Genomic DNA, 24,422 nt, shown 5'->3' with positions numbered 1-24,422 from the left:
GTTGTAGAGCTGCGAGCCGAATCCCGCCGCGGAAAGAGAATCTGGGTGTTAAAAATCGAAGAGGGAAGCGGCGGCGGCGGCGGCGGCGGCAGAGTCCATGATGGCCAAAAGCTCCTGAATGCCTGAGGAGAGCCGCGGAGACTCAGTGCTCTAAAGAGCCGTTTCCCTCCTTGACGCCCTGGCTTCTTGGCGGAGCTCTCGGGCAGACTTTCCCGCTGCATCGGCGACGCCGTGCCCGGAGGGTCTCGAGGTGAGTATCGCCCTAGCATCTTTTCCAGGCTCCCCCCTCTCCCTCTCCCTCTCCCTGCCCGCTCCCTTTTTCACAGGCGGAGCGTTTATGGACGGAGGGGGCTCCTTCGGCTGCCTTCTTCCCCAGCAGGTACCTCGCCGGACCCAGCTTTCTCCCCCTACCTCCCACATCCCCCGACCCCGGGTGAAAATCCGCAGCGGTCGATGGGCAATTGATCATAATCGGGGGAGGAGGAGGGGGGGGCTGAGACGGAGGGAGACGGGGACCCTCGGATCTGCTCGAGATTAGCAGGGATTATTTCAGACGTTTCCAACGAGAGCTGGATGGATTGGGGGCAATGGATGACTTTCTCAGGGAGACGAGAACAAAGTTGCTATGCTGGCTGCAAATCCATAAATACTACCCCCCCCCCTTTTTTTTTTTTTTCTCCAAGTCTCCATCTCTGGCTCTGAAGCAGGCAAAATCACTTCAGGCAGAAATGCCTCTTGAATGATGGCTCAAGGTTTGGACGGATGTGCCTATGGTGGGAGAGAGGGATTGGGATTTCCCTTTTGCTCTTTCATTTTAAACTATTCAAAAATAAGGATGGTAGATGGGGGGGGGGCAAGAAGAGATGAGAAGTGGATTCGTTTTTTTGTTGGTTTGTTTGTGGTTTGCTTTTGCACTTGGTGATTTCCCACCTTCTCCTCTCATCTACAGGCAACTATAGCCATGTATTCTCACCCCCACCCCCCACCCCCCACCCCCCACCCCCCACCCCCCACCCCCATTAATTATTTTAAGGATGATGGTATGGAAGAATTGTAGAGTAAGAAAAAAGCATCTTGCCATCTGCCGGTATCTCTGAAATGGCTTGCTAGAGGAGGATCAGTGCAAAAGTTCAGGCTGAAAAGAAGTGGAGCTTTTCTCATCTCTCCTAGAGATGCAACACTCTATTTTTTCAGGAGAAGCTGTGCTGTGAACATCCCTCTATTACACTCCACCTGGACACCTGTCATCATTTTGTTCACCTCGCCCTGCCTTTAGCTTTAGCCTTCGGACATTTTATACAAGGACCATCCTGTCATGTTGTCTTCTTCTCTGCCCTTTTGCAATGATGGTTATGTTGTCTGGCATTCTGCTTCTTTTAAATTGTAGTCAGTTTCAGGACTGCCAGGAGATTTGGGGGGAGGAGGAGGAAGGACATATCTGGTAGAAACAGAGCAACCAAAGTGGATTTCAGCTGTGGCTATGGAGCAAGGGGCAATTAGCTAAGCCTTGGTGAAACAGGAGAATTGCAATGGTCAGGCTCCCTTGCAAAAATACCATCTAAGTTTGCAAGTGGGGGTGGGAAATGTAGGGCAGGTTTGCCTTTAGAAAACACCTTAACTGAAACTGGACTGGACCTAGTCATAAAGTGAAAAGGTGCAATATGAATTATTTTGCAACAGGGTATTCTAAGAGGAAGGAAGGAAGGAAGGAAGGAAGGAAGGAAGGAAGGAAGGAAGGAAGGAAGGAAGGACAATGTGGATGCAATAATCAGTACATTATTTCAACAGAATATGCTTTTGGGATTGATGGGATTAGTACCAGCCAAAGAAAGCACTGAAATTCTATCTTACACTCCTGCTCAGCCTTTTAAGTGTTATGCTGTTGTTCAACTAGCTTGTTAAAAGGGCACAGGCATGGCTCTCTCTCCAGAAGAAAGTTCTGTCCTTTTCAGGACCTTCAATAGATTTCAAGGACTTTAGGAGAAGACCTTACCTCTCTTTTCCTCAGATAATCAAATGGTGGAATCTGACTATTAAAGCTAAAATAGGTTCTAAGTTCTTTCTGTTTTCTTTTATGTTATTGTAAAATGGATGTACAAATCCTGAGCTTAACAGTAATCCTTCTTAGGGATGGAAAAAAAGATATTATAAGGACACTTGAGTTCCAAGGCTGTTGAAAAATAAAAATAAAGTGAGTTATCCTTTATCTATGGAGCTAACTCAGAGGAGAACCCACTTTCAGGAAAATGAAACACTGAAGTATACATGGAAGGGATCTTTCCCTTTAGAAGTCATACCATTGTGAGACAGCTCTTTGCTTTTAAAAAAAGCCATCTCTAGTTCTTTTAAACCTGTTGTATTTTCAAATAATCTGTCAAAGCAAAGAATGTTTACTTCTGGTTTTTTATTGTTTTCAGCTTCCATAATCTACTAGCAAAATGATGTATCTTCTTTATGACCGCTTTTGGGCCTGGGTTCTTCTTATGAGCACATTACCTGGAAAAAGGTGGGAAAAGAGTTTTGCTTTTTAAAAAATTATTTTGGTACTTTATCATCATTGTTTGCAAGCAAGTGTGGAAAAAGGGTTGACTTGTACATACCGTTTTGGGGGGAAGTTGATCCTGCTTAAGTCCCATCTAAGCCAAAATATGAGGAAAATTAAAGAAAATTAAAGCTTGTTTACAAAACATCTTTGGTGCAATTGGTGTTGAGAAAGAGTTCAGCAAGGACTATTTGACCCAGTCTAAGATTAGATTAATGATCTGAATGTAGCTACAAATAGAATAGTCCTCTTTGCAGGTAAAGTTTGCCAGCAGTTATGCTTCATATATAGCATTTTAGATAGGAATTATTCTGCTTCTATGATCTTGTGCTAAAGGAGTGAGACTAGGCTGTAAACTCTAAGATTGACTTTTCCCCATGAAAGTGGAATTCATTAAAGACATTGGGTTAAAGATACTCTGAATAGTATCTCGATATTATACCCATGAATTGAACATTTTGTATCAGGAGACAGTTTGCAGAATAAGGATGCAGTCTAGGAGCAGTAACATCATTGGGGAAATTGTCACTAACATCAGTTGAATAAAATACACTTCACTTGCCTGAATGGTAGGTGGAAAGTCTTCTTATACTGAATTCCATCTATGTAGACTGCCGTTCTATCAACAATAGAACTAAAGAATGAAAAACACATATTTTCCTTTAAATTACAAATTGCAACCAATATTTGTGCACTGGTAACTGCCTTATTCCCTATCCTTTTTTCAGGAAAGTAATTTAAATTAACCTTATAAAAATAATATATATTTGTAAAAGAATCTGAGTGTGAGAGAGAATCAAATTTAGTTTCACTGTGTCTTCTAAAAGAATAGAATATAAAAACATATATAAATAAAATACTTTATATAGCAGATCAGTGATGAAAGAAGAAAAAGCTGATCTCCTGAAAAGAAAAAAACATAAATAAATACAAGAAGAGAGAACAGAAAGGCTGTTTTTTTAATCATTTTTTCCATGCCACGTGCTGGCTTGCATGTTTCACCGGAACTACAGATTTGGATCAGAGAATCAAGAAGCATTTCCCTGTTTTTGAAAAATTGTATGAGGTGTCACTATTACAATGACCTGTAGATGGAGTCAGTGTACAGTGTTTTATTATACCTTTTTTAGTGTGAAATCACAAACATGGTAAATGACATTTTTCTTGAAGTTGCTCAAACTCTACATTGAAAAACAATCACTTTTTAGATAACACATTTGCCCAGTCTTTACTCAAGTGTGGCTTGTAGCTACTAACAAATCAATAACCCAAAGGGAGAAAAAATTGCAAGGACTGAATGGCCACCAGTTCTGTTCTGAGTATCAAGGAGATGTTTCCTCCCTCCCTCCCTCCCTATCAAATTGCTTGTTACAAACTTAACAGTGAACAACCTGGACAGTCTTTCATGTTGTATTATTTCAGTCAGGATATTAATGTTAAGGTACTAAATACTAGCAGAATATGTGAACGCACACATGCATACATAAATATCTGAACATGAGCACCTTGCCCCAATATCATAAAATAAGTGGGTATATGAGTATAGTTATATTTATGAAGAAATGGATAGTAGCATATTTATCTAGAAAATGGAAATTATGACGATGTATTTAAAAATCCCGTTCCACTATTAATTACATCTCTGGATTATCACTGGTATATCAGCTTTATACTTGCCTTTTCAACATGTATATTTATCTGAAAAAAATATAGGATTACCCACTGAATTCAATGCTATTGAAGGCCTTCACTGTTCAAAGAAATTCCCATTGGTTTTATTGGGACATGATGAAGAGTATAGCTTTTGGAGTGGTATCCCTAGTTAAACCCATCTTAAATTCAATTTGGCTTCTAAGAATCAGGCTGATCTTCAAAGAACTGTGTTGGTATAATGGTAGCCTCAGAAGACAATCCAGCTTGCTTTTAGATGCTGCAAACCTTATACTAAAGTTGGATACATGGAAGAATTGGAAATGATTCCATCTCATGCATTAAAAAAAGAGAGGGATTTTATTACATTTCTGCAAGAGTTTGACTGCATTTTATTTCAGTGAATGTATGAGTGAAAATACAAGGGAATATTTTATCTTACAATTTATTGAGTTATAGTTGATAATTATAATAATCTGATTTTAATATTGACTTCTATATTAACAAAGGACTTCAAACTGAGATGATATGCTAATATGCAGGTTTATATTAATGCCATTTCAAAACTTTTAAAGCTAATTTTGTAATGTCTGTAAATCTAGTTTTAGCCCTTTTTTGTCTTTTTTATCCATTTCTTGTTTTTCTCTTCATACTTGGAAAATTAATACATCTGGGAAAAGAAAAAAAGGAACTGAAGGGGACTGCCAGCCTGGTACCTTGTGCCAGTCTTAGCTGTCAATGGCATGCTTGGGGTTGGTTTTCTGAAGTGAAAATAACTTTCAAATTCTGCCCTCTCCCCCATAAAAAGGCATAGTTGACAGGGGATGCAACCTTGGACTGGGATTCCATCTTTTCTTGAATGTATGTAGGTCCTCCTTTCTTTTTAACCAAATAGTATAAGGTAGCTCATTCTGGTTCCTTACTGACTGAATTTAAAAGAAATATAAAGGGTTCTGCCAAAAGGAGATGCATCCATTGGTTTACAAATGTATGCTTAAAACAGAAATTTGAGGTCTGGTCCTCTAAAAATGAGGCATTATTAATAAAGAATCAATTAAATGTAACTGTTAATGATAGATAGCAGGGTTAGGCTAAAGGGATGTAAATTATAAAAATTACAAACAAAATTTGCTTTTCTAACCTGGGATTTCATGTTATCCAAATTTATCACACAGAGAGAGAGAGAGAGAGAGAGAGAGAGAGAGAGTGTAAAAATTGCTTTTCTCTATTGTTACGATTACTGGCTAGAAAACAGCTCACAGATTTATTTAGGGAAGGATCTTTTAAGATTGCGCAATATATCCCTTAAAAGTGATATTCCCAGGATTAACATTCATGAAGCTCCATAGCTTGGAAGAGATTTTTGCAAAAGTATGTTTGTTAATCACATCACATCAGATACCCAAGGAAGGCTGATTCAGTAATAATGTAGGTGACAGAATGATGAAGAAGGAAGCAGCTGCGGGTTCAAGGGCTAAGTCCTGCTGAGTATACACTGGCAAACATCACATTTTACAAATAGGATCTTCCCTGGTTAAAGGGCAGAAGAAGGACTCCAGGATTTGGCTCTGAGGCAACTATGATAGATGATTAGGAGAAATAGTGTAAGTTGTATTTGAAAGTGGAGACAAGAAGCTACAGTACGGTCTTAATAACAAGAACGACAGAGATCTGAGGATGAGTCCAAAGCTTAGCTCGGGGCTATGGCGAATACCTGGAAACTATTTGCTACAGGTTTGAAAGTGTTTTGCTACACAAACACATGCACACACATGTACACACATGCAGTATATACTTTCAGTAACGTTAACAGCCCACCACTAAAAATCACACAATAGCACTACTGAAAGAGGAACATGGATACAGATGTGAATCCATGGGCTACAGTTATAAAATCTGGGAAGAATGGAGAAAATATCTATGTCATCGTAAAGTGGAATTTTCTATTCACTAGGAAATGAATTAGTTTTGCTTTCCTAAACCATTTCAGGTACCAAAGAAGTCCCAAATACTTAGATTAAACAGAAAATGCATCTTAATAAAAATAACAAAAGCTTCATGTCTTTTTTTACATTGGGGCTGGTGGACTTTACCAGAATGTAAACAATGCTGCATAATATGGAGCTGTAAGTGTTCATCGTATTTAGTGTATTTTTTTTCTTTTTGTAGGCAGGGGTACTACATTATTTTAGGATTGGGGGTATAATGGGAAGATGCTTTGTTATACTTGCAAAGCACTCATTTATAAAACAGAAGTACATGAAAGATGGGCTGAATAATAAAAAGCCCAGTGTAATTTATTATCTAGGTTTGACATAAGGTTTTCAAAGAATATGAATACTTGAAAAGAAAAGGAGAAGGAATTATACAATGCTGGCATAATCCAGATTGATGAAAGAGCTTTCAAATCTACTAATCAGTGGAAGAAAGATCAAGTAAGTTGCAGAATTATAATTAAATAGGTTTGTTGGTGGATTAATGGCTTAAGTTAACAGTACTGGTAAGTGAATGGATGAGTGTCTTTATTTTGGTCATTGACCAGCATATAACATTATGGTTTTTTTTCCAGCTATGGACAAACTTCCTTACAAGATGAAATTAGGGACAATACAACAATATTCACTCGAATTCTGGACCGTTTACTTGATGGTTATGATAACCGCCTGAGACCAGGATTGGGAGGTATGCATCATAATCTTTGGAAAACCCATAAGAACAATGTTGTTTCAAATGCTTTTTATGCATTTCCTCCATCTTCTTTCATAGACTTATAAAACAGTAAAATGACTAGATGACGAAGATGCAGTGACTGATCCACCTAGCAGCAGGCTTCTGCCTTATTTTCTTTTGCTGTTTTCTTAAAACACACCACAGTCTTTGATGCAAAGCTGAACAAAGGTGTTTTCTAGGATCCCTTCTAATTCTGAATAGAAACATAATGGGATATTTATTTATTTACTTATTTATTTATTAGAACATACATTGTCTCTGGAAATAATGCTTGAATCAAAACCAAAAAAACTGGAAACTGGGTGTTCTATTACTGATATTGCATCACATCATTCAAATATTTTCCATTAAACTTGATTCACCCCTTGTCTCTGACTTAGTTAAGCTAAGCTGAAGATAGTTCCGGTGATCACAGTCATACTTCTGGTAAGAAGAATGAAGGTATTTTCACATAAAAGTGTGCGACTCGGGTGCTAGTCCTGTGGACAGATTGGTTTAAATAGTACCTGTCCAATTCAACTGAATCTGAGGTAAAAAGCTCAAAACGAGAAATAATAGAAATTAATTCAGTTCTGACTTTCACTAACAAATCCTCAGCTTACACTCCTGAAATTTATATATAAAATAGAATGCACCTACTTTCAAATTTGCACTTTTTGGTATTGTCCAATTTAGTTCACAATTTCTTAAACATTCTTTTTAAAAAATGTACATTAGGGAAGGGTATGATTCTTGCAAAAGTTTATTTGCTCTTAATTGCCTATGTATAAACTCCAGCACATAGAGGAAGGGAAAGTAAAATTGCAGTTCTGATCATGCATTAACAATGGCATAAACTGCAATTCAGTTAATATCCCATATAGTTCTAGGCATTAATTCAATAAACTCTCTTGAGGTTCTCCAGTGTCCTCTAATATTTAGGGGCAGGTTTTATTTATTTTTTTTCTTATTTTTAGCATGTGTGTATTTAGGATCAAGGATGGGGTGGGGGGCATGAAATTTTTGATGAGCATGCATGGGATATCCAAGATTTGTCACACTAAATATTATTGCCAATTGTGGTACTCTATGCAGTTTTGATTTGTTACTTTATTCAAGCACCAGAAATGTGAATTTCAGCCAAAACTAATATTTCACAATCTCATTGACTTTCAAAGGAATAAGAAATCTATTACTAGGAAAGCCATATATGTGAAGGTGGAGGAAACTGAGTACGCAACTTTCATGTCTGTATCTGCTTCAGGAAATATAATTTATGAGAAAACAATGGGTTGTATTCAAAGGTACCAGACCATGGACATTTTCTTTTTGTCCTTGAAGCATCTTGTCTCCCCTGAAAACTGTTCTAAAAAAAAAAAAGGAAAATGTAGGGGGTGAAATGGAAGGGAATTCACTGTAGTGAGAGATTTGAGGACAATTGTTTTACCCTTCCTTCTGTAAGAGCCTTTACTAGATGTTGGTCACCTACATAAACTAAAGAAACCATTCTGTTCATAGAAGGCGAACTCTGGATTTAAACAAATGTGTTTCTCACTTAAACAGTACCTTGTTTCATTGGTAGCTGCAATTGCTGTGCCAAAAACAAAAAAAATAATTTTTTTGTTTGTGCAGCCCTCATTTCAGAGAAACAATATGGTCTATCTGGATCCCAAAGGACCCGCTAAGCATAAAAAAAAGTGCATTCAACTCTCAACTGTGCAACTTTCATAGAAATCTAAAAAGTTGACCAACTGTCACACTTAATGCATTAAAAAGTTCTGTAGTTAACTAAATATTCAGTGCCTTTTATCACTTTCTGCAATCTAGTTGGAATAAGATTTTTGTTTGATCATATTAACTCTGGTGGTTATTAAACATTTGTTTGGTTAAGCATTGTTCATAGTTTATTCTACTGATGGGAACTCTAGAATATAATGGATTGTCTTGAATTTTGAATGTAATTTTGGAAGTACAATGTAACAGTACCAATGATCACTTTGTACACTTACAATAACAATATTTATTTTGCTGTGGGATTAGTTCAAAAATAAATATTTCTCAGTTCTTAATTAATACAATGGTAGTCATTGTATCAGTCAGTCTTCATGAGAAGAGCTAGTAATATCACTTAACACAGTACAGAAATAAATGCGGATGCATCTCATTTAAGAAGAATAGAGGCATTTATGTAAATGTTGTATCTGAGATTTTGGAACTGGACATTTGATACCACATTATTAAAATGCTTCAGGGCTATTCAAGCTGGGATTTGGATAGCTCTGGATGTAGGACTGAAAATCAAAGGGCCCAGTTAGCTACAGGTTGATTATCTGAGCCTTTACTATACCCTGGAGACAACCAAATAAGTCCAAGGGCATCCTATTACAGCTGAGATGGCTTGGAGTTCTTCCTACTTTCTGGCCTAAGATTGACTTCCTGCACGTGGCGAGATCAGAATATCTAATTATAGTGAAAATATTTGGTTCCTTATTAAAGGTCATCATATCATACTAATTAGCACCCCATTTCTATAATTTGCATCAACATCTCCACCAACAGTGGCCATTTGTAGGAGTTTTGCTCACCCGCCATTTAAATATAATCGTTCCCATGCATCTTTGTGCTAACACAGAAAGTCCGTGAAACATAGAATATATGATGAATGAGTATTTAAAGTACAACAGTGTTCAAAGCAAAACCACATTCAAGGTAGGCTGAAAGAAATATATGACATGCAGGACATTTTCAGTCTCTTTGCATAGGCTGTTAGTGCCTTACTGATGGCTATAAATTCATAAGAACCTCAGGTATACATTGTGGACATTGGATGACATGTTAAAGCAGTCTGATTTAGAAAGCTAACTTCTTGAGGTTTTTTACTGTGTTTTCAGTATGCAAAGCATTCTTAATTATTAGCTTATCTGAAAAAAATGTAATAATTTCTAATAAGACTGTGGTAAGGTAAGGGTGTAGTTCAATGCATATTTTTTTTATTACACCTTCAGTGCAGGTTACTTCTAAGTAAACATGTATCAGGTAGCAGCCTGAGAATAATGCATAAGAGGGGTCATATTTCAAGCTTTCTTGATGATTGTGGCCACTAAAGCATAAACAAGCAAAGCACACACCTTTTAATTCTGATTGCTATATATACTAGGAATAAATAGATCCTAGCACCTCCCCCCCCAATAATAAAGAATAAGGGAATGTATCTGTTGGATTAAGTGCAGATTAGACCCTGACAGGAAGCACTGATTGATCATATCATATGCACAAAGCTGGACAATTTCACAGGCTCCAGTTTAGACTTGTTTCAGGCAAAGCAGAGATTTTGAAGAATTGAGATTGGATCAAGTCATAGCTGGATAGCTGTGTCAGTGAGGGGGAGGTTCGTCTTCCCAAATCTTGCACAAATCCCAGGGTTGCAAAAGTTTCTTTAACAGCTTCCTTAAGTCAGGCACTGTATGGCAACCTTTTCTAAGAAGTTTTAAGAGATAAACAATCCCACCCATTTTGTGTTGATGCAGCTTTTTGAAATGGCTGCATATACTGCATCTCTTCACAATATCTGAAACAGAGGCTCCACAGAGCATCTTAGCATGAGTGAAGCAGCCTCAAAACACTGCTTCCTACCAAAAGTCCAGTGCTGCCAAGGCCACTTCTGACTGGCTATACCTGCACATGCACATGCATGCAGAGCCCTTGGCTTCAGTGGCGGTCCAAGTGAGAGCGTGACCTACTTTGCCCACCCCTAATGTCAACGCTCTTCCTCTTTTCTTCCTGGACAGCATGAGAAGATAGCATGCTCCATCCATCCACTTTGTGGATTTGCCTGCTTCTAGGTGTGCATTTCAGGACAAGATATCAGAGCAGAGTTGGTGCGTGTGTGTCTATATGTGGGATTGATAGCCAGTGGAATTCTTTTGACCCTTAATCAAATTCAACCTGTTTTTCTTTTTCATCTTAAACTGCTTCAAAATTATGGTGAATGTCACTCTGTAGTTAGAATCAGGAATGATCAAATAGGTTGAAGGTCACTCTGTGGTACCTAGGAAACTGGTGATTTTGTAATGACTGTAGGGTTTTATTTTGGTTTTAATTATACTAAAATATGCAGAATGCTGGAATAGATTCAAATGAAATCCTTTTATCTCCAATTTACATCTCATTAAGCAAATATCCCACATTAGAAAATGGAAACAGTTCATAGACAATTAAACTAATATAACTTCAATGACTGTATGGCTATTACTAACAGAGGACAGTGACATTTACTGAAATCCAGTCTTTGTTATTGCTTGTGATTAAAATGATTATTTCTTCTAAACATCTCTTCTTGTTGGAGAATAGTGCCCTGCCTATTACTTGGTTTATACATGGCAAATAATTATTTCATCACTTATACAAAATTATTAAAGGAAAAAAAATAACTAGGATTAGGTAAAACCCACAGGAAAGGGAGAGAGGGAGGGAGGGAGAAGATGGATTCTTGGATACCCAAAATCTGAAGTGCTACTTTGAGTGTTTTCACATAAAAATATTAATTCAGATTATTTAGAATCTTAAATCTTAATATGTAGTTTTAGTAGCAGGTTCTCAGACTGTTAGGGTAATACCATTCTTCCCTTAAGAAATTAATAAATATTTTCCCAAATCCTAAACTCCTAAGGTAGGTTAATTAATAGAACTTATCTTAGGAGTTTGGAAAAGTGGAAACAATTTCTGGCACTTGATTCGTCTATCCTCTCATTCCTGGTTCACCCAACATTTAAACATGTGGATAAATATGATCAGATCAGATTAAGAATGGAGTTTATAGAATTAGAGACTTGATTATTGATATGAATCCTATGTCTTATAGACAGACACAATATTTATCTAGCAGGTTTATGAAAAAAATGCAATAAATTATTCTGAAACTCAGGAGCTCTTACTAATCTAGAACATTAACAATATTTCAGAACAATGTAAATACACCTCATTTACAACCAACCTTTTAAATATATTACTAAGATCTTAAGTAAGACAGAAGGCCTCTCTCTGAAATTTTGAAAAAAGTATCAGAAGATTTGGGATTGGAATCTGCTGAATTCCATTCTAATCTATTTTAGCAAGCCATTGTTGACTAATAAATAGATACAATAGCTGGTATTAACCCTCTCCTTAGAAATGCATTAGATCGATTGCATTGTTCTGCATTAATAGGTAGCTGCATCATCCATTTAGTTACTCATTTCACTTGAAAACTTTTGAGGAATTGGGAAAAAATATATAACAGGCTTTGATAATTAATTCTAATGTGATCTTTCCTGAGAATTATAAAGTGGTACAACATAAGAAGTTAATTCAATGTTTATTATAACCATCCAGATTTATTGCAGCAAAATATTAGAAAACTAAAGTGCATCTTTACTTGGACTGTTGACATTTTAAAATGTCTGAAGTAACATTGCCTAAACATTTTTAAAAAGCAAAGAATTTTGAAGAATATTTTAGTTAAGGAACGTGTCACATCTTTAACAAAATAATGAAAAGATTAGATCCATTTTATGAATGTTAATTTTTTTGGTCTCTCCTTAAGAATACAAATATATTTATTCTTAAGCAATGTGCTTAAAAACATGCAATTTTATAACCCTGTTCTCTATTTACTGATGCACAGTTGTTTAGATAAAAACATTGAATAAAATCAGATTAATAGTATAAACTGAATCAAACATTATGTAACTGAAAATAATTGTGTATCAGTTAAGATGGTAAGGAAATGTTCTAAGGTATATATTTAATAAAATGGGGCTCTGTAGTAGATAGGATGCCAATGGAGTTTTATTCCAGTTTACCTATCAATACCTATCAGAAGTTTTCAAGTGAAATGAGTAACTAAATGGATGATGCAGCTACCTATTAATGCAAAACAACGCAATCGATCTAATGCATTTCTAAGGAGAGGGTTAATACCAGCTATTTTATCTATTTATTAGTCAACAATGGCTTGCTAAAATAGAATGGAATTCAGCAGATTCCAATCCCAAATCTTCTGATACTTTTTTCAAAATTTCAGAGAGAGGCCTTCTGTCTTACTTAAGATCTTAGTAATATATTTAAAAGGTTGGTTGTAAATGAGGTGTATTTACATTGTTCTGAAATATTGTTAATGTTCTAGATTAGTAAGAGCTCCTGAGTTTCAGAATAATTTATTGCATTTTTTCATAAACCCGATAGATAAATCTTGTGTCTATCTACCAATACCTATCAGAAGAAATTCAGATTCCTCAAATTACCACAGGGAGACTCGTAGATCCCACCAGAATTTCCTGAAGTAGTCAATTTGTAATATGAGTTCCTGCTGTAGTATTTTATGTTACCTTAATTCAGGGACAGGTAATAAGACACCTTCCAAGTTAATTTTAATTTTTACTATTTAGACAAATGCAGAAGCCAGATTGCCTTCCTTCTTCTGCATTAGTCTAAAGAGTAAAATTCTACATATTTTTGTTTAGCAGCAGTCCGGATCACCAAAAGGTGTGCCTATAATCCAATGAAAACATTAAGCATTCTAAAGTTCATCTATATGACAGCTTTCCTATCTGGGTTATATCCAGCACTGTGCTAGCAGCCCTCTGCTAATGCAATGGGAATTGTCCTTTCTTTCCTCTGTCCTATATTCCAGTCTACTCTGGAATGTTCCCCAAACTTTTGGAATATATTTGGGGTGCTCTGGGGGTAACAGTGACATAGATTGCTTCTATTTCTTCCATGGCAAGACATTTGGATTCAACCTTTCATGTGTAATATTCTATCAAAGGTGAGTGACGTACATTCAATCACAATAATGCAGGCAGGCTTATTTCTACCTGAGCATTCTTTTATTATGTTTGCTTTTCAAGTTATGCCTAGTGTCATCTGGAAATATCTTATATAAAAACAATACTTTACAGATTGCTGATTCATGATGGGAGTTTCATTGTTGTTTTGAAGAGGGGAGGAGATAGCTTTGCAAAATAGATGAAATGTAATTATTTTAAACAAACAAGCATAGCAATACGTGCCACTTGCTTTCTACATGCTGCAAGGCTAGCAGCTACATTGAGTCATTGCAGTGATACAGATCTCTAGTGTTTCACTTCCACCTTTTGATTAGGCTGCATCCCAGTATTTTTTTTAATAAGAATTTTAGACTTTGGTGCTCCCATCTTAGTTATCTCAGTCTTCCACAGATTAGACATCCTCCAAGCTTATAGATTTCAGTTCCCCAAATTCTCAGCAATGATTATGGTGGCAGGGAATACTTGGAGCTGAGATCCATGCATTTGAAGAATGCATAGGTTGGGCTAAATTATGCTACCAATTAGACATGACACTAATCTAAATACCTCACATTTACTGATGACAGAAATCAATTTTTGTACCACATTTATTTAGTCAGCACTGAAAAAAATTGTACTTACTCATTTTATTTGAATGAAGGAGATTCAAGATGCATTAATATGCCATGTGGCTACATCTCAATGAGCTGGACTTTTTCTCTTTTCCCTGTTCTACTCCTGTCCCTTTTACAATCAGCATCACCATTCCAATTTTTATTATCCTTTATTGTTATGTTTTAGGAGACCTGTGCAAACCTGGCTTTTAAAGAAAGCCCTAGGAGGAGTGGATGCTTTGTCCTTAGTAGTCTTTTGTCTCATTTTATTGTATTGTTGTTGCATTTTAACCTGCTTACTGTAGAAAACATTGTAAATCCTGTTGGATTAAGGCAGCATTTTAATGCCACCTTACTAGTGCACAATTTGAGGGTCTTTCTGGACTCTCAGGTCCTGCTTGAGAAACAGCTGGCAGCTGAGGCCAGGAGGGCATTTGCACATCTTCAGCTTTTGTGCCAGTTGTGACTGTCCCTGGATCAGGAGGCTCTTCTTATGTCACTCATGCCTTTGTCATCTCATGGGTGGATTATTGCAATGTGCTATACAGGGGGCTACCCTTGAAGACCACTCCAAAGCTACAGGTAGTACAGAATATGGCAACGTGAGCTTAGGATGGGCAAGCCTTGCTATGTTGATGTTGTTCTAAATACATAGTTTTTCTTTTAAATTGTGAAACTGCCCAGGGTCACTTTGGAGTTGGGTAGCGCAGGCATTCAATAAATAAATAAAGACATATACAAATTAAATAAAGAAAAAAAATATATTATCAGCCAAAATCAATCTAGTGCAGGATGAAGGCCTCTTCATTGAAGATTACAGACCATAATCTCCTAAACTGGTTCAATCTGGGTTGGTAGATAGAGGTTTTTCAACCTCCCAGTCCAGGGTTGAGATAGAGTGATTGGCCTGAAGTTACTCAACCTCTTAAGGGAGAACTAGAACCTGGGTCTCTCCATTCCTAATCCAGCACCTTAATTACTACACCACACTGAAGCAGCATGTAAGCCCCAGTGAATGAATGATACAAATAACTCAGCAGTATGGCTGCTTATGTGCTTTGATGGTGGTATCTCCCCTCTACTAAGTTTTTCTTCTACAGAATTTCCACATATTACTAAGGGGAAGTTCCATGTTTTAGGACTTTTTCTTCTTTCAATTTCCTAATTGAAATTATTGCAATTCAGAACCAACAGCTGTAATTATTTAGGATGAAATTAATTTTACCACAAACTGTATTTAACCTTTAGGTAGTTTTGTTTGGCAAGACTAGAGATATATTCTACAGATCAGATGGAAGCTGCAGGAAGAAATTATCTGGCATTTATGAGTGGTATGTATACATTACAAAGTTATATGTTTTAACACAAGCTTTAATAGTTATAAAAATGTGATACAATGTGCAAATAAACATATCCATGTTGCCAACCTACTAAAAAGCTGTTGCAAGTCCAGATTTCAAATGGATGGTTCCATTGTGTTGGGGCTACTGTGGAGAAAGCAGCCCAAACATAATCTTGATTTCCTCAACTCTTTTAGTGTTCCACGCACAGAAAAACTTTAAACAGTCTTGAGATCAGATGTATTCCCCCAAACAACCATAACAGACCTGATTTAGCTATGGAGAGACACTGTTATTGGTTACCCTACTCCTTAAGTCAACATCATATATATATATATAATGATGGGAATCACAGCAGAGGCAGAATTTTAGGTCATACTTTATGGCTTTGGATTGTACACATTGGCTTAAAGGTCTCTTGAAAGGCACTAATTGTTCATCTAATTGTAATGTTTTCATATGGTATACATAAAGATGAGAAAGACTCACAATGGGAGTCAAAATTATCCTGCAATTAGAAAATTTTGCACCAAATTATTTTTTAAAAATGCCACTCCCTCAGGTCAGAGGGAAGTTTTTAGTAGGGTAAAAGAACTTTAAACATCCAAGTTTCTAAAGGATGTTTAAAGGACTTTCATAAAGCTAATGATTTTGTGTATCGTGGAAACAGAATATTTTTCTCTCAACCCCTCCCCTCTACCCAGTATTATCATATGAAATAAAAAATAGTAGGTGTTGATTTAAGCATCAGTCATTATAACAAGTAGCAATACATCAAAATAATATCTGGTTGAAGTTTCTTTAAAGATAACAAACACACACCTTTTTCAACTGCCTTTATCATAGCAATAGATAGAAGAAGGGAATAATTGCTGGAAATAAGATAATTTTGAAAAAAAAAATTAAAATAATGGTTCTTTTGTTAAAATGGAGGGCTGTCTGGAACAACATATGACTTTATCAGGATTGAGGATTACCCAAAGCAGAAAGTAGTGTGAAACTCAAAAAGTGGGATGATTTTTTTCAGTCTTGCTGGAGGGCCAATTAATCTATGGAGGATAAGTGAAAGAATCCTAACAGTTCTCTGATACATGTAAAATCGAGAACATTTCAGGCTATCAAATTCATCATTTTCATACATGCAAGAACTTTAGAAGTCTTATAAATGAGATTGCAACAGATTTTAACCATTTAGCCCTAAATCAAATTGTTTTATTTCTTGAGCTATTAAAGATTCACTTTGAATATCCTGGAACTATGGATTTGCAACAGTGTATTTGTGCCTGTGATGCTTGTAATATGGTTGAAATAAGCAAAATATTTTAGGTAAAGTGCTTCCTAATCTAAGCACATCTTTGCAAGAAGTCGTAGGGTTAACTTTGTTGTCTCTGTGACTTGCTCCTTGTAGCACAACAACAAAATACCAACACTCCTCTTTGTTATGCTAAGGAGTAAGACACAGAGACAACTGGTTATGGGCCCAGCATGCTTCTGTGTGTGCGTGTGCTTGTAAATATGCTATTTTGTATTTAAGAAGCTTTCGAACCTCATCCAGGGATCTGGATGAGAAACTGTTTATGTTCTCTGTTTTTCTTTGAATACAACCTTTTTGCTGAAATGCCTGGTGTCTTCTTTCTGATCTCTCCTGCCAAACACTTTCCAGCACTCTGCACATGCTGCACAAACTCCAACAAACTTGTCTGCTTCTTCATATATTTATGGCATGACCCTCAGTGTTGATTAAGTTACTTATTCATGCTTTAGAACAAAGGTGTATAGCCTAAGGTTTGAAGACTACACGTAGTCACTGAACCAAGAAATAAGGACAGTTAACAGGTATTTGTCAGTGAAGTTTCACATAAGGAAGGAAGGGACAAAAGAGAGAGAAGAGTGACTAGAAAAAAATATTGTGTTGTGTGCTCAGCTGTGAAGAATGAAAAGATCCTCTCCTGAATAGCTGCTGTTTATAAAGTCTATGTTCTCAGAGCTAATAAAGTTTTGCAAAGAGATTCTTTGTTTATTGCCAACACCAACTTCAAGCAACATAAATGTTAGCTCTGCATATGGCCATCACCAAGTGGACAAGACTAGAACCTAACAGGTTATATAACAGGAAGAAGAAGATGGAGAAGTGCAATCCACTCACCTAGAACAGTTCCAGGTGTAGACTGTGGAACAGACCATGAATTATTATTGATGACAAATATACAGGTTAATCTTATAAAATTAAAGAGTAGGTATGCAACAAGATTTGATGCAGAAGATGTACTGTCAGAATATAAGAGCAATACAAGAAACAAGAAACAAGATTTAGTATGCTTATTCTATTTAGAAAAGAACCTGTGGAACTATGGGAAGAGATAATAGACAATGTGAAAACTGATACAGAAAAAAGTATTTCCAAAATGTCCAAGAGAAAAAGATCCAAGTGGCTTTCAGAACAACTTATCATGATAATCAGGGATAGATACAGAACGAAAGCCTTGGGCAACAAGAAGGACATATAACAAATCAGTATAGACTTTCAACATCAAGCAAGAAAAGACAAGAAAAGAAAAGCTCAGTCAAGAATGTCAACAAACAGAGGAATCTAACTTAAAAGAAGAAGAAAAAAGCATACATAACATTTTTAAGAATTTCAGAGAAATCACCAAAAATCTCAGCCAGGGTAGGGATCCTCAAGTGTAATCATGGAAGAAATGTAATAAAGGAAAATTGGGTTAAAGGAAGATGGAAAAGCTATATTGAAACTATTAATGAGATGGTAGAATGACAGAAAATGTTTGCAGAGATGGAATTAATACAGGGACCATCTCCTATAGAACATGAGTTGTAACAGTTGACAAGCTGTAAAATGGGAAATCACCATCTGCAGAGAAAATATGGCCTCATTACTTCCCAAATGGACTCCTATAATTCACTCTATATGGGACTATCCCTGGAAATCACCTTCTGCTAGTATAGAATGCAGCTGCCCATGTATTAATAGGAACATCCAATATTGTCATTTAATAAAAATGCTTTAGAAACTGCATTAGTTAAGGATTTGTGTCCAGGTATAATTAAATGTGCTAGTAATAACTAATAAAGTCCTACAGAGTTGGGGACTGGGTATCTGTGGGACTGCTTACTCCAATGGCATGTTGGCACAGAAACAATACTAGGAGTCGCCATGCCCAAAAGGTATTGCCGAGGGGTCTCAGAAGCAAGCATTCTCTGCTGGAGTCCCCCTCTTGCAGAATCAGTTCCTTCCAGAAATAATGGAATTGTTGCAGTGCAATAATGCACTCTGATTGTTAATGTGTGGACAAATAGTGAAAATTTAAGGCATACAGGGATTGAGATGCAGAGGATATATGTATTTAGGATGCATGTGGCTGCTGGTAATATTGTTGTTATGGTGGGTTTTTTTATTATGATACTGATGTATTAATATTATATTTATTGTATACTGCTTTTCTTGGGTAAAATCTGTTAGATTCGTGTTTTGATTGAGGTGGTATAAAAGCACTTATAATAAATGAACACCCACTGAACCATATAAAGCTGCAGGAAAAAAATCAATTAAAGTGGTTACCGCTTCATCTCAGGAAATATGGAACAAGATTGTGTCGAAAAGATCAGCGTGTGCATGCGTCTATATTAAAGAAGGGAGATGTAAGAGAATGGGCAGATTCCTGAACCATTGCTTACAGTCTCAGAAACATATATGGAGAGACCATGTCAGTTAAAAAGACAGAGGGACATGAGATCAGATAGCTAAAATAAAACAGCTAAGAAGGAGAACAATGTAATATAATGCAAAAGAATATGTATATCTGAAAATATTAAATCTTGTCTCAAATTTGTAATAACTTCCTCTCAAAATGGAACCTCTGTAGGAGACTGTACAAACATGTTTGCAAGAATTGATCTCACTGCGACACAATCTTTTACTCAATACAATGGAGACCAATAATTTTGAAATATTTTTTGTTGTTCTTGAATACAACATAATCTAAGATCTGTTGAAGTTTTTGGGACTGATGTTATCACCTCCTCTCAATATAATTTTCTATTCCATTCCATTCAGTTCCTGACTTCCACCCACATTTTCCATAGGTTTTTTTAAAAAAAATTAAACCTGAGGTTTTGGTAATACCATAACATCAGTTTAGCATGAAAAAAGGAATCAAATGCCTTTTTAAAAAACAAAACAAAACAAAAATGAAACACCTCCCCTCCCCCACCTCACTGTTATGATATTTGAGCCCAAGAGTATAAATCAGGAATTAGAAAATTCTAATGTTCTTCTTTATAACCCCTTTTGGAGAAATGTTATACAATAAGCAGACAGAACTATTGGGAAAACTTTGGTTTTTAAAGAAATGTATATTGCATTAAATGATATACCTACTACATGGAAGTTATCATGTTCTGAACAAAGATGGGTTTTTCATGCTATAGGAATAGCAAAAAAGAATAATCCTTAGAAGATGGAAAAATGCTATAACTCCAGATATAAAGGATTTGATTTTAGAGATGTGTGACCTAGCAGTTTTTGAGAAAATTATATATTCTGTCAATCAGAAAATGTCATATTATCTTTCTCTTTGGAAAAAAAAAAATATTGGACAGGCTTGGTGAATACTGAAAGCTGTTTCATCTTTTGAAGATTTATAACATCAGGTGAACTTGGAACATATTTTAATTATAGCTCTTTTTTGCCTTTTTCTATGTTTTTATTTTTCATGTTGTGTTGTTTTTTTTCTTTTCTTTTGAGTGAAGAGTTAATTTTATTTTTGTATATTTGTTTGAAAATTGACTGTCTTGTATAACATAACTAATTAAAAACCATTTTAAAAAAGAAAAAAATAGAAACTGAAAAAGAAGAACAGGTTGGATTAAGGAAATAAGTTGTTAAGAAAAGTGATAGATTTGGGGTTGGTTGAAGAAAGGAGATTCCTTCAGGAAATGTCACAGAAATGTCAACAATTGCAGACATCCATTTAACCCACATCAAAGGAGAAAATTAAGTTGATGGTACACATGTAGCTTCTAAGAAGTGAGTACTGCTGTATACAATGGGACTTCCATTTGAAGAAATATGTTTGATATGGCTTGAGGTGGCCAGTCCCAACTCAATAATACCTCTCTCATTTTATTTTTGATCTACAGTATTGCAAGGTTACAGTGGGGAAAAAAATTGAAATGTTGCATGGAATCACCATGACTGCTGCTTCCAGTTCTCCACACCAGAGCACTTGTTCAGCTGCATAGAAAGGCTCTAGTGTGGAAACCAGCACAGTAGAGAAATGACAAGACATAGAAACTTTATTTTCAGCATCTTGGGGGCGGGGGGGGGGTAGGGATTCTGAATGCAAATACGTGTGGGGGGTATAGTCACATTTCAGCTTCAATGAGATTGGGAAAAGTCAGTTAATCAGTAGCAACAATTAACCTTTTATAACACCCTTTTCCACCATTACAGTGCTGTACCTACATCACAGTTAGCTGATGGCAATTTTTATTTAAAGATCCTAGCAGATTGATTCCCTGTTAAATTCCCATCCCCGCTTGACTTGGGATGAGATCCAGCTCTATTTTGAAATAATTGGAAACTTTCCAACACCTTCAAAATAGTGAAAGCCATAGCATATTATGAAACACTTTTCTTTTACTAAATAGAATATACGCCATAGTTATACTGCTTTTCACTGGACCTAAGAAATGTTCTTTTATTACTTGAACAACAACATACTAGAAATAATGGGAACCTATTCCATGGATTATTTGAGGACTAATTCAGAAAGCTTTGGAGGTTTTTTTCTTTAGTTAGTTTACTACTACTACTACTACTACTACTACTATTATTATTATTATTTCAGTAAAAGCCATTGTAAATGGAGAACAATTTGAGGTAAAGAGTGGAAGTCAGAGGAAGCATTAGAAAGTCTCCCTTTCTCTGCTTCAATTCACCCTATCTGAAACATTTTTCGCCTGAGTAAGGGTTAGCTTTTACCCATTGCTAGCTCAGTTCATAGCCTACCCAGCTTGCATTGAAAACTTGGAGACTTTAGTTCTGGAGCTGTTTGCTAGGCTAAGAAAAGAAGATTCCGTTTTCTCAGGATGAATATATTTCTTTGGGGAATCTATTTCTATTCTATATTCTATATTCTATATTCTATATTCTATATTCTATATTCTATACTTTCTTTAGACTTGCAATAACCGATTAGTTCTTATTGTAACAGTCTTTAGAATCACACTACAACCTAATTAAATGTTAAGAAACCCCTTCCTGTAATAGCCTCATAGGAGATTTGATTAGGCTATATCAATTTTATTGGATGGCTAATTAGGAGATTCTACCATCACAGTGCCTTTTCAGCATCATTCTTACAGCTGTCAGTCCTAAGAGCAATAGAGTAAAAAAGAAACAATATATTACAGTCACTGTTGGCGATGGTATATTGGCATTTTTCTTTAATGTTTAGAGAGATAAAATGAATATTGAGGTCCTTACTCTCTTTAGTTTTCACTTTACATAATAGCATATTTAATTATTAGTGCATTGACATGCCCTTCCTAACCAGCTTGTAACTATGTTATGTCTGCTTATTTTTGCTTTTCCAAGATGGTTGTGGGGAAAGGAATTTATGCATACCACTGACCTTTCTTTTAAAGGATCTCACTCTGAATCACCAAAGTGTGTTCTGAACTTGGAGGACTGTACAAAGCATTGGGAGGGTTTCTTCTGAGAAGAAATGTGTATGCAGAGGAACACACATAGTCTGCAGTTGATTTTATGGATTTGAGCTTAACTGATCAAACCTTGATGTGTATGAATTTTGAACATCTGCAGTTGTGTCAGCCTATTGGTCTCTCTAGTTCTGTATTATATACATACAGTAGCTTGGTAATAGCTCTGCAGGGTTTTACAAGTCTTTCCTAAGTCTAGATGAAGATCCCAGAGATTCTGGGGCAAATGCAAAGCATCAAATACAGAGTTATCACCTCCTTTTAGTATCTCTAATAAAAATAAATGCATTTTCTGTTGCTTGAATTTAAAGAAAGTTAATGATAGACATTCACTGTCCTAATTTCCTGCTTCATCAGAGCGTGTAACTGCAGTGAAGACTGACATCTTTGTTACCAGCTTTGGTCCTGTTTCAGATCATGATATGGTAAGTAATGCTATACTGCCTTCTAGTATGTTAAGAATTGTTTAGCCTTCAGGAACAGTGTGGAATTCTGAGCGTACCTATCACTGCTCTTGTCCAAAATGCTTCTACATCTCCAGCAGTTTTACAGCCCTGCAGTTGACAATGTCTGAGTGCAACGAGGCATTCATCTTGAATGCCATCCTCAGTTTAATGATTCAATTCATTTGTAACATTTATAACATTTGGCTCATTCAGTAGTAGCTTTTCCAACATGGCATAGGAGCAGCAAATGGAAGGGAAACTTTGCTTGTGATGAACATCTCACCATGAGAATGGACCATTTGAAGCCTAAACCAACTTAGGGAATTGTAGAGCAGAATAAATACTGTCTTCTTATGATTGTTCAGGCCACTAATCAAAATAGTAATAAAAAAAATTCTGCATTATCTCATCTCTCATATGTTATTTAGAAGATTGGTCTTCCAATTATTCCTTTTGATTCTAAGTAAATCTGTTATTTCCTATAAACGTTTTCTAATGCTGAAGTCAGGCTTGACTACCCAGGTCTTTAAAAGCTTGGCGATAAATTGTGAAACATAAACGCTCAAGCTTAGGACTGATTCTGAGGATTTTCATTATATATTATGTGCTGGAACAAAGCCACAAGCAAGCACATTTGAGTCCAAAGGAATTCTCCTACATTCTGGCTACTGATGAATAAACATTGTTATGTCACATTTGTTAGTAATAAAATAAATGAAGGATTTAAGAGAACCCAATAAAGTCGGTAAAAGTGTTTCTTTATAACCTGGACTTATTACACACACACACACACACAAGTGTTTCTCAGCTTCAATGACTTTAAGATGTATGGACTTCAACTCCCAGAATTCCCCAGCCAGCAGGGAGAGGTCTTCACTCAAACTTTGAATTATGAAACTCCTGTCACACCTTGAACTCAGACAGGAAGAACATTGTGAATCAATCTGGTTACCTTAAAATGTTATAAAGTTTCTAAGTGATATTTCCAATATTTCCATTCTAGCTTCTGCCTTCTGTGCTGGATGTAGTCAATGCTATCTTTAAGGGCAGTCCCAGGAAAAGCATGTTACTATGGTCTAGGTGGGAAGTTGGCATTGCAGAAACTACTGTGGCTAGCTTATCTCTGTTCAGTGACACTACAAGTCACTTGAGCTTCTTGTAGTGAGGATGAAATTAGGAATATTCTCAAGCTACATACTGACACATTCAGAAGGAAAATAACAGCCCCGCCCTCCTCAAAGCAGGACACCTAATTGCTGTTTGGAACCAGAAACCCCCAGATCACATATTCTCTGTCTTGCTTGGGATCAGGTTCCATTGGCTGGCTTTTCTATAACCTTTTACAGGTCCAGACACCAGTCTATCAGTTGAATGGTTCAATCTAATTCCAAAGGATAACGGAAATAGAGATCAGTGTTATCAGCATACTGATGTCACTCAGTTCCAACCCCCCCCCCAATAGTCTTACCATTGACTTTCTATCAGTTTAAAATAACATGCAGACAGAAAGAAACACCGTGCATCTCCACAGTTTAATAGCTATGGGAACAATCAAAAATCCCTACATGCAGTCT

General features: G+C 36.3%; 1 protein-coding gene across 1 annotated transcript in view; it reads left to right on the top strand.

Annotated features, from left to right (window-relative positions):
- Nucleotides 1-337: 337 nt before the first annotated feature.
- Nucleotides 338-24,422, top strand: part of LOC134490023 (gamma-aminobutyric acid receptor subunit alpha-1-like) — a 46,317-nt gene continuing 22,232 nt past the window's right edge. Inside the window, 4 exon segments of the mRNA XM_063292908.1 lie at nucleotides 338-457; nucleotides 2,418-2,506; nucleotides 6,762-6,874; nucleotides 22,760-22,827. Coding sequence (XP_063148978.1) covers nucleotides 338-457; nucleotides 2,418-2,506; nucleotides 6,762-6,874; nucleotides 22,760-22,827 — 390 coding nt within the window.

Source organism: Candoia aspera, chromosome 2 (assembly GCF_035149785.1).
Source record: "Candoia aspera isolate rCanAsp1 chromosome 2, rCanAsp1.hap2, whole genome shotgun sequence".
Taxonomy (NCBI): Eukaryota; Metazoa; Chordata; class Lepidosauria; order Squamata; family Boidae; genus Candoia; species Candoia aspera.
Note: the sequence above shows the minus strand (reverse complement) of the source record. Positions and strands in the feature narration are given on the sequence as shown.